We start from the raw sequence: 11967 nt of genomic DNA, 5'->3' as shown, positions 1-11967 counted from the left end.
AAAGGTACTTCGATCATTCTGTGACAGCCATTAAACACAACACTTGGAACAGTGCAAGCTCATGAGCACAAGACCAATGGTTACTCATGGAGTTGGTCAACAGTTAGTAGGTTTAGTACTGTCAATAACATAAAGAATGTGTTGTTAGAGTCACTGCTCTATGTCCCTGACCAAGAGGTTAGTCCTTTGATCAAAAGGCACTACTAGTCAACATGGTATTTAATTTTAGTTAATTATTTGTTTCCAGTGACAGGTTTGACAAAAAAAAAACAGTCACAGTTCAACTTATTTCCTTCCCTCAATGTTGCTGAGCCTCTGATAGGAACCCTTTGTTGGACAACAGACCCAAGCAGCCTTTCTCCATTTGTGAATCTAAAAAAAAATGAATGATTCCAGATGATTTAACCACTGGGGGCCTCCCAGCTCTTACTTCACATGAGGTCAGTGCGTGCACTTTCCAGTGTGGGTCAACAGATAGTGAGCCAAGTGAAAAAGAGACAGCAGAGCTAGAGATGTTGAAGAGCCAAGGGGCATGAATGATCCATCATTTCACATTTTTATGACTGAGATTAATAGGTTTTTGGTTTCTCAGATAACTAAGGGATAGGGAGAGGGCAGAACGTTGGAGCAGAGGCAGAAGGCCAGCCATAGTTAGATTATGGTCCTAATTCTTATGATCACACTTTTGGAGAGTGATGTTTAAAAAATGTAATATTTATATGTAAGTAGGCATGGAAATGAACTTGGTCTTATTTAAGTTGGTTTGCATTTTTTTTTCCCTGGACCCATAACTCCCACTGTCAATAGAGCTAAAATCCAGAGTATAGGATATCACCAAAATACCAGGAGAGAAGATGAGATGAATCAAACATAAGACATTGAGTCTGTAAATTGGAATGAAACCAAGACTGATGACACTTAAAAAAAAGGACAGTTTTGAGTTCCTGGGAAAAGAATACATTTGAGTAGGAGATGGGATCATGTTACTTTCAATACAACAAGAAGGAACAAGGAGGAAGTCTGCAAAATTGAGAGAAACAATGAGCATAAGTTTTATCAATAAAATAGACTGGCATACAAAACACCACCCACAGTAAGCCTGTTGTAGTTTCCTGCATTTTCACATATATCTGAAATGTATGAGCCCTTGCTGCTGGAGTAGAGGCCCCAAGGCCTCAAACATCCACCAGATGGCGATTCCACACTTGACCACTAGCCTCTGACCAATCAGAGATTCCACAGATGCCAGGTGACCTGCCCATTCCATATTGACTACCTAAGAGGTTTTGCCCACCTAGCTGCCATTCTAAGGCTGGCAAGTTCAGGGAGGGGTCCAAAGTCCACAAGGTAGGCCTGCTCTACACCCCTTGCAGCAAAGAGGGTGCTGGAATACTTCCCTTTTGGCCCCCTTTCTTGATTTAAATATCCACTTACCAAGGTTCCCCCCCACCCCTCCCCACCCCCTGCTCACTGCTTGCTTGGATTCTCCCTTCCCTGAATGCCTTTTGCCCAACCCCAAAGATCTGCCTTCATGCCCCGCTATCCTGTTCTGAGCATGGGCCTCCTGGAGTTAACTTTGCCCTGGGTTCCCAGCATGTGAGTCCAGGGAGTGTGGTTCCACCTGTGGCCCATGCTCCCTGTGGAGGTCAGGCAACAGATTTCTGAGGTGAGACTTGTCTTGAAAGTGTGCTGCAGGTCCTCCCTCTAATGGCTACATCTATGTTTTTGCTGGTGAGCTGGAAGCCCTGTCACAGAAAAGATCTTGTGAATTATTTCTGTTGTAGTTTCCGGAGAAGTAATCCCTACCATTTACATAGTGCATGCAGCGTTAAAACAGTCATTTCCTTCAGTGAGTTTTGCCTTTGAACCTTTAGCCATGCCAAACTGCCACAAGGTATATAGGAAACATCAACACTAGAGTGAAGACTACACTGATATGAAACACATTGTTGATGGATTGACATGCAAGCAATTTTTTCCTCCATATCAGATCAATTCCTCATCAGTGCTGTGCATCCTCTCCCTCTGTCATTGGCAAGACACTATTCCTGGATAACAGCCATATACTGTGTATGCTGGACATCTGCGATGGAAACAGAAAGTGCTGGGAATACTCAGCAAGTCCAGCAGGCTCTGTGAGGCAGGAACAAAGGGCAGAAACTTCCCAGCCACTGAACAATGTGGGTATCAGCAGGGAAGTTGGGAAAATAGGGGGAGTATTGGCAGTAAGGAGATTCCCAATGTCAGGAGCAAAACATTCAATTAGCAAGTTTACAATGGGGATGAAAATGGTTGTCACCAGCATTCATTACCCATCCTTAATTACCCAGAAGGCATTGAGACTCCACCACATTGTGGGTCTAGAGTCACATGTATGCCAGACCAGGTAAAGGTCGTAGTTTCCTTCCCTAAAGGATATCACTGAATCAGATGGGTTTTTCAACATTTGACAATAGTTTCAAAGTCACCACTAGACTTTTTAAATTCCAAGTTTTTATTGAACTCAAATCCCAATATCTGTTATGAGTGGGATTTGAACCCAAGTCCCCAAAATATTATCTGGGTCTCCAGATTACAAGGTCTAGCAATAACACCTAGGCCATTCCATCCCAATTAACCCTCCTTCATTCTGCAGGACCAACCACAACAGCTCCCCAGTCATTGTTCCCGTTCCTCCTGCTCCACCAATCATAGATTCTGTTACTCATAGAACGGCCAGGACATAGGATAGGGAAGCTGTGATTGGAGGGGCTGCAAGGAGAAAAAGTTGCTGATTGGAGGAACATAAACTCTCAGACTCTGTCTCTCCTGTAAACGGGGCAACGTTTCTGCCATTGATCGTATATGTGATTTATATTTTGTAGACACTTCTAAGGTCTTTCTGGGACAAATATTCCCACTGTCCCTTTGAGATTCAAGCACTTCTTTGAATATTTAGGAAATGGAATTTGTTGTCATCAACACACCAAAGCTACTCAACAAATCCAAAGCAAGCTGTATTGCATCTTAGCACTATACATTTCTAAATAGTTAATGCCCTATGTGCAAATTTCAATGTACAGTACCTATATTCAGGCAGAACACATTGGGAGGAAGGGATTTCACTTGATGTTTTGCAAAACATGTCTTTATTTAGTCATAGAATCGTAGTCATAGGTGCCTATATGTAATGATGCTGCTCCTATAATAAGATTATGTTGTCCTTAGATTTTTTTTTTCCCAGAGCAGTTGTAAAAGCAGTGATTCCAAAAAATCTGGCTTGGATAGGCCTTAGGGCCAATTTGATTATAACTAACAGATACTGCCTCAGGCAAAACATTTAGGTTTTTTAAAAAAACACTTACACATTGAAAAGGGAGTGGCCAGTTCTCCCAGCTCAATTTTTTTCTGATTTGGTTTGTTTTTAAAAGCAATCTGGCTGTTTAGAGCTGCTGCATAGTTGTTAGTTTCAAATCCAAAAAAAAGCTACATGGACGAGGGTGTTCCATGCTGCCAGCTCTCTCTGAGCTGTGAGACCCTGTGTTTGATTTTACCTTTTTTATCAAGGGTTGTTTATGGGGATTGTTGCTGGTATTTGGAACAGCATCATTAAATTGGTATAGTCTGTTGGGCTTTCGGATTAGTTAAGTTAATCTATATCTGTTCTCTTTGTGTTTCATTCAGTAATCTTGTAAATAAATTCTGTTTTTTTTAAAAACAAAGTGGTTGGGCCAGCTGTATCACTGCTGGAATATCCACTCTACACCAGCTTAAAGCAACTAGAAAAGTTAGGGTCCAGGTCACTTTCTTGAAATGTTTTGAGGGGGGGTCTGGCCTGGTCCATAACATACGGCACAGAAAAGGCTCTTCAGTCACTCAAGTAAGTGCCAAACAAAAAAAAAACACTACTCTTCTCCCATTTTCCAGCACTTGTCCTATAGCCTTTTATTGTCCTGTCATCACAAAGGCACAACTAAATATGTCTTAAATATTATGAGGGTTTCTGCCTCTAGTACCCTTACAGGCAGGGAGTACCTGATTCCCTCCACCATCTGGATGAAGAAGCTTTTCTTCTAAACCTTTTGCCCCTTACCTTAAATCGAAATGTCCTGGTTATTGATCCCTCTTCCAACGAGGAAATATCTTCCTATTTACCCTGCCAATGCCCCTGTTGGTTTTATGCATCTCAGTCATGCCCCCTCTCAATCTCCTCTGCTGTAAGGAAAGCAACTCGAGTCTGTCCAATCTCTTTCTTCATAACTAAAACTCTCCAGCCCAGGCAGCATCCTGATAAATCTCCCCTGCAGCCTGTCCAGTGCTGTCACATCCCTCCAATAATGTGGATTCCTGAACTATACACAACACTGTAGCTGTGGCCTAAGCAACATTTATACAGTTTCAGTATAACCTCCTTGATTTTAAAATCTACTTTCAACTAATAAAGACAAATAACCCATGTCTTCATAACCACATTATCTACCTGTCCTGATATGTTAAGAGACTAGTGGGCATGCACACCAAGGTCCCTCTGATCCTCAGAATGTCACAGAGTCCTCCTTTCATAATGTATTCCCTAGCCTTGTTTGACCTGTCCAAGTATATAATCTCACACTTATCCAAATTGAATTCAATTTGCCACTAATCGGCCTATCTGACCAGCCTGTCTATATCCTCATGTAATCGAAGGTCACCCTCCTCACTATTTACCACCCCATCAATTTTCGTATCGTCCATGAACTTACTGATCAACCCTCTAAATCGTCTATATATGCCACAAACAGCAAAGGCCCCAAGCACTGATCCCTGTGGAACTCCACTGGACACAGGCTTCCAGTTGCAAAACACCCCTCGATATTACCCTCCGCTTCCTGACACTCTGCCAATTCTGTATCCAATTAGCCCAGTTTCCTTGGAGCTTGTGTGTTTTTACCCTCGCTATCACTTCCCCACGCAAAACCTTATCACAAACCTTGCTTAAGTCCAAGTAGACTACGTCAAATGCATGTCCTCATCTGCACACCTGGTCACCTCTTTAAAAAAATTCAATCAAATTGTCATATGTGATCATTAATAAAACCATGCTGGCTGTGATGAATCCATGCCTCTCTGAGTGCAGGTTAATGTTGTCCCTCAGCATTGCATCCAATAGTTTCCCCATCACTGACTTTCACCTTAACTTCTGGCTTTGGCTACCCACAGGCAATTACATCATGCATTGTTATCTCCAAACTTTGTTGAAACTGGAACTCTGAATAGAAACATGACCACAGTGATTTGCTCATGTCAATTTTTTTTAAATTGGCATAGATGTTTTTTAAAAGAAATCTATTGTAACTTTGTCAATAAATCTCAAGTTTCTGATTTTGTGTACTAACTGCTTCATCAGTTTAGCTACCAATGGACTTTGTACCTCAAGGCCCAGTGCAGTATCAGGTAGTAGCAAATTGCAACATGTGTAGTGAATCAGTAACATGTACTGTTACTGATGGTACACAAAATATTGAGCAATGTTTGTTTAAGCTAAACATGTAAAATTTAAGAATTTAATGTTATTTTTCCATTTCAGTTTGCAGCTCAGTCAGTTTGATTTATCGCTTTATCGTGGTTTGGTTTACTAACAAAAGGAATAGAATGTCACAGATACTTCATCCAGGTAGGAATATTACGTCTTAATGAAATTGGCTTCAAGGGCATTGCCCTCTGAGTGGGTAACTGCACCTGTAGTGTTGTACAGATTTGGGGGTGGGAAACATGCCTTGGATCTTTTATTTTGTTACCAACTTTGTTCTTTTCCTTCTCATCTCCTGATGCAGTTGTTTGGCGAGGAACTATGAATGTCAATACTCTTTCATAAATCCAAACAGAGTGAATGTGAACTTCTGGAGCTACACTTAGATCCTACACTCTCCGGGTACTAATCTGGTTTCCATCATTAGTAAGCATTTAGGAACAGAAATCTTCTGAATTTTGTCTCCACTCTCCCACCTGCCCACCCTAACCCAGTGATACTGAGCATTGCTATCGTCCAGTCAGATTTGTTAGCTCAACACAGGCAGATGTGGAATGTTGATATGTTAAGATCCTAGAAAGTGGTAGACGATTAGGCAACTTACGATACTCTCTTTAAATCGCTCAGAATGCCAGGTACTTTGGGTGTAAGCTTGTCGGTTAACTGGGACTGAGAGTGCAGATGCACAACTTTAACTAATATCTGAATAGAAACTGATCTGAAAAAATGGGTAGTAGCACAATGCTTTGCAGAAACAGTTCATGCTAGATTGGTTAATTTCTTCAAAAATGAAACGGCTGATCGACTGAAGAAAGAGTTTGTGTTGGGATTGTCTCAATTACAGAATGATTATAGTGCAGGAGGTATTCAGTTCATTCCTGTGTTGGCTCTCTGAGCATTTTAAGTGCAGTCTTTTCCCTGTAATCTTGCACCTTGTTTCAATATAAGTCACTAAATTGCCCTCTTGAAGGCTTCAATTAAACCTGCCTGTATCACACCTCCTGACAGTACAGTCCAGCTCTAACTACCCTTCGTGTGGAGAAGCTTTCTCCTCACCTCACATTTGCTTCTTGTGCAGAGCACTTTGAGAACCAGAAGGCACATTATCCTTATCCAGATACCTGGTGATTTTGAAAACTTCTCACCTACTTCCAAGGAAAACAGTCCCAACTTTTCTAATCCTCCCTCATATCTGAAGTGTCTCATTTCTGGAATTATTTTTCTAATAAATCTCTATTCTTCTGTTAAACCTCTTCTGCACTTCCTCTGTGTTCATATCCTTCCTAAAGTGTGGTGCTCAGCACTGTAAACAATAAACCAGCTGGGGTCTAACCAGTGTCCTATAGAGGCCCGGCCTAACCTTCCTGGTTTTACTCTCCGCTCCTATTTACAAAACCTAGAATACTGTGTGTTTTATTGATATTTCTTTCCAATTTTCCTCCCACCTTTTAAGGTCTCACGAACGTATCCACCAAGGTTTCTCTGCTCCTATAGAATAATTCCTCCTGTTTTATACTAACTTTCCGTCTTCTTCACACAAAAGAGCATCACCTCACACTTCTCCACATTGAACTTCATCTGCCACCTGTCCACTCACTCAACTGATCCATCAATGTTCTTTTGAAATTCTACACCGTCTTCCTCACAGTTTACCATTCTCCCAAATTTTCTGTCATCCATGAACTTTGACATTATCCCCTTCAAACCAGAATCCAGCTCATTAATGTGTAGGAACAGTAAGGGCCCCAATACTGACCCATGGGGAACTCCATCACTCTATTTCCCAACTCTCTATTTCCCATCTCGCAGCCAATTTTGTATCCTCTTTGCTACCATCCTTTTTATTCTGTGACTATAATTTTCCTCAAAAATCTGTTGTATGTGACTGTGTATTGAATATCTTTCGCTAATCTATGTACACCATAATCAACAACTTACCCTTCATCAATCCTCTATGTTGCCTCTTCAAAAAACACCTCCACTCATTAAGATATAATTTCCCTCAACAAATCCATGCTGATTCTACCAAATTGATCCAAATTTTTTCCATGTGACTATTAATTCTATCCCAAATAATTGTTTCTAGAAGTTTCCCCATCACTCAAGTTAAATTGACTGGGTTTTAATTTCTGGGCCTGTCTACTTTACCTTTCTAGAAAAAGGGAGTAATTTCTACCATTCTCCAGGTCTTTGGCACCAACCTAAAATCCAGAGAAGCTTGAAAGATAATTGCCAGTGTCCCTGCAATTTCTACTTGCACTGTAACTGACGGTATATTTCATCTGATTTCCATGCCTTCTCAACAGCTTATCCAATACCATCTCCTGATTAATTTTAAAATATTTCCTAATCCACCTGCTCTGAGATATTATTAGACAGCTCTGGAGAGTTTCCTCCTCTATCAATGTCATGGTGTCAATACCTGCCTCATAGGCAAAGGCAGATGTATGGTAATAATTTAACAACTCACTCATGCCTCTTGCCTCAAAGTGTAAGTATTGTTTTTGGTCCTGAATTATCCTTGCTCTTTTTATCACCTTTTTCACTATTGGTGTGAATATGGAAGACTTTAGGAGTTCCTTATACGTAGGGCTATTTGCAAGATCTATCTCTGATTCTCATTTTTGCTATTACAACTCCCTTCTGTACCTTCTGAACTCAGCTTGGTCCTCAACTGTATTTACTGCGCAACACCAGCCATCAACACACTTTTTGTTCAGCCATAAGTTCAGTGGTAGAAGGACAGGTCCCTGGAGAAACAACATAAATATAACTCTACACCATTATTGTGCAGAGCTGATAGAACCACAACAGAAGTTTAGGTTCTGGTATGTCTAAGCAGGACCAAGGCTGAGATAATTTAGACACATAAGGTACAGTTGTATGATAGGGCAGATTGATAGAGATGTTTCAATGTGCTTTTTGGATTTTGTTCATTCCATGATTTATATTCCTGGATGTACATACGCTCAGCACTGAGTTAATAATTGACATTGACGAGGGAAAGCAATGTAACTCCTGCAGTTTTCTGTTCCTGATTGCTTTCTGATGATCCAAACCTGAAGTAATTACACGTGATCGGGGTCCATTTCCCTCCCTTGCTTTGAATGACTGACCTACTCCTTGAGCTTTTGGGGAACCTAACAATCCAAAACAGTGACAATTTGGAGAAATTTGAATGCAAATTTTAATCTAATGTCAGCTCTCAATAAAGACAATTATGGATTTTTGAAGTTATTTGAATCTTGTAAATTAAATAGAAGTGTTAATAAATATTAACTCGTGAGATTCACTTTATTGGACTTCTAAAAACAGCAAATGGTTTTAAAGGAGGATACGAATTGTTATATCTGTGTCAGCATCATATAACAGATCTTTGATTAGGATTATACAATTAATGAGCTGGATTTACATGGATGCTTTGTGAAATGCAAATCTTATCATTTAATAGTAATTTTCTTAATGTTTTGAAGCCAACATCAAGTTGTCTGGCATGTGCACCAGTGCAGACAGAAAGAATGAATCTCCATATTCCGTGGAAACTCCTTATGGTTTCCACCTGGATCTGGACTTTCTGAAGTATGTGGATGACATAGAGAAAGGAAATACCATCAGGAAAGTTAAAATACACAAGAAAGCCAAGCAACAAAAATGCAGCACATTGCCAAGAAATTTCAGCATGCCTGTTACACGGCTCCCCTCGGCTGAATCTCATCCCTGCAGAAACCAGAGGGAGAAGTGGTTGGCACCTCCTTCCTGGGAACAGGCTAATGGATGTAAAGTGACTGGCATTCAAAACGTATTCATGCGTTCCCCGTGTAACGCCGACCCAGTATTATCAGAATGCAACAAGCACGACTACAGATCTGTAAAGACAATATCTGACACCAGGGCACGGTTGAAAGGGAATGAGAAATTTCCAAGTTGGGGGAGACCTTCTTTTCTTCGGGCAGCCAGCGTGCCCACTGATTTCAAGGAACTGAGTTTGGAAGAACAGCAAGGAAACCGTTCCTCATTCCAGCAGAAATTAAAGTGCCTGGATAGTGATGTCCTCAGTACATCGGCTGACGTAGCTGTCCAGGAGAACTCCACCACAGCTGACGCAACATCACAGTCGAAGCTGACACCAACACAGCTCTCTCAGATACAGGAACAATTTAGGATTTCTCAAGATAAATCCAAAAAGGTGGAGGAGCAAGTAAAAAACATTTCTGAACTTAAAAAACAGATACTTATGTTGCAGGAAAAGAATAAACAGCTTCATATTCAAATAAAAAATCAACAAAGCACTGTGCGGAATACAAGTTATAAGTTACAAGAAAAAGCCAATGGCAATATCAACAAAACTGAGTGCATCAATAAAGGAAGTCAAGGCCATTCGGCAATAACAACAATTGGCTCCGAAGGGCAAGTGTTATGTTTAAGTAAAAGTCCATCCTCTGAATTATTTATGACAAATGCCAGTTTGAAACATGAAAGAATTTCTGACCTGGATTATCAAAATAAATTCACTTCAACTTTTGCAGTAAGTGAAAACAAGAGCTTTGACCCTGTTCCTCACAATGAATTACTTCAGACCTCGTCTGCCGTAGGAGGTGATGAGCACAGAATGAAGGATGTGGGCATTCAGGTTACTGAAGCGGAGGTGGGTTTGGCACGAGGGGCACACACTAGCCCAAAGAAACTTGCTATTAATGAACTAAGAACCACTGTCTCCACAATGGGGAAGCAGTTTGAAGGCGGAACTCATGAAGGAAAGCCTGACTCCCAAGGTGCAACACTTGATGACATCAGGGTTAGCCTCGACCCAAAGACACCACAAGGAGACCAGGCTATGCATTTGGAAAAGAAAGATGAACAACAAGACCAGTCTGAATCTGATATGACAAGTAATCAACGAAACAACGTTGAGGCTTCTGAACCAAAGCCAAGTGAAGCAAAGGGAAAATACATGGACAGACTTGACCTCCGCCCATTCACTCGGTCAGTGGGCTGTGGAGACTGTACTGTGAACGTAACAATCACAACATTAAAAGAGACGCAAACTCGTGGAGTCAACACAGACTGTATCAGTGTCCATGATGCAAACATTATGGCAACAGTTGAAACAAGTGACAAAGCAACAGATGTTACAATCAGGATGTGCAGCAAAGCTGTCGAGACCGAGCATGCACAATCATTGCACTGCACTCATGATATAATTAGTGCGTCTCACAGAGGGAACAAAGAAGTAAAACCGACTGGAGTTGGAGGCGACAAGATAACGAGCAATTCTGACAATCTAAGCAGCAAGCACGGCAGGTCTATTACTAACAGCCATGATATGATCAAGAGTGATAAAGGACATTTGATTATCACAGGCAGCCAATGCAGTGAATGTGAGAAAGAATTCAATTGTCAACATTCAGATTCCCAGGATGTGACTTTGGGTACATTCATGCAACCTAAATCCGAGTTAATTTCAACAAATCCTGAAACAGAACAGTGTATTAAAAAAATTGAGGAACTTTTGTGCAAACAGCAATCTTTTTTGGAGCAGAATTATCCTGAGTTGGCAGTGAACTTTAAGAAACTTTGTTCCAGTATTGAGTCTCTCAGCAGTCAACTAATGAACTCTCTTCAACCATTGCCCTCAACAAATGCTGTACGTAACCAATCAGGAGGGAGCTCTCAAAGAAGAGAATGTGAAGCAAGTGAGTTCCCTTAATATATAATGGTACACTTAATATTCAGATATTCTTCAGAGGCAACTGTGTAAGAAAACGATTCTTTGTTATTTCTATTCACTGTCTTTCTTTCTTTAAGGTGATCTAGGTCCATGGGGATACCTGCTGAAGTAGTCCCATAAGTCAACTGCTTATGTTTGGCATGTTTGCCCAGCTGCTGAAGGTTACTGGGTTATTTGGCCAGGAGAAGGATCGGAGTTGAACCTGATCCTCATTATATATGCCACTCGCAGATGTTTTTAGCAAAAATCCCTGCTTACCAATGACTGCTGGGGTTTATACGGCTCTCACAGCTCAGGGAAGCTGAGAGTAATTGCCCAACACTAACATCTCAACATGATTTGCTAAATCAGCATCCAGAATGAAAGGCAGCAGAAAACAAAACAGCCAAGAAATTGTTGCAAAAGTCTGAGTGAGTAAAGTACTGTCAGTCACATAAAATAAAAACCAAAATTGTCTGAAAAGGCAATTAAATAATAGCGGAGAAGATTCCAAAATTAAAAGGCTCGCATGTTATTTGGTTGGGTGTGCACAACGTTAAATAAGCTCATTGTTAGATACATTTATCGTAGAATCCTTACAGTGTGAAAAGTGGCCACTTGGCCCATTAAATCTGCACTGATGGTCTGAAGAGCATCCCACCCAGATCCAACCCCAACCCTCCCTGTAGCTCCACATTTATCATGGTTAATCAACCCAACCGACTGAGCCCTGGATACTATGGGACAATTTGGCACGGTCAGTCCACCTAAC

The 11967-nt window shown here is 41.0% G+C and overlaps 1 protein-coding gene across 1 annotated transcript in view; it reads left to right on the top strand.

Annotated features, from left to right (window-relative positions):
• Nucleotides 1–5572: 5572 nt before the first annotated feature.
• Nucleotides 5573–11967, top strand: part of LOC132819020 (KN motif and ankyrin repeat domain-containing protein 1-like) — a 29166-nt gene continuing 22771 nt past the window's right edge. Inside the window, exons 1-2 of the mRNA XM_060830273.1 lie at nt 5573–5632; nt 8962–11181. Of these exons, the coding sequence (XP_060686256.1) occupies nt 5611–5632; nt 8962–11181 (2242 nt within the window). The 5' untranslated portion in view covers nt 5573–5610. The remainder of the gene's footprint in view (nt 5633–8961; nt 11182–11967) is intronic.

Source organism: Hemiscyllium ocellatum, chromosome 9 (assembly GCF_020745735.1).
Source record: "Hemiscyllium ocellatum isolate sHemOce1 chromosome 9, sHemOce1.pat.X.cur, whole genome shotgun sequence".
Classification (NCBI taxonomy): Eukaryota; Metazoa; Chordata; class Chondrichthyes; order Orectolobiformes; family Hemiscylliidae; genus Hemiscyllium; species Hemiscyllium ocellatum.
This window is presented reverse-complemented; position numbering and strand designations above follow the sequence as displayed.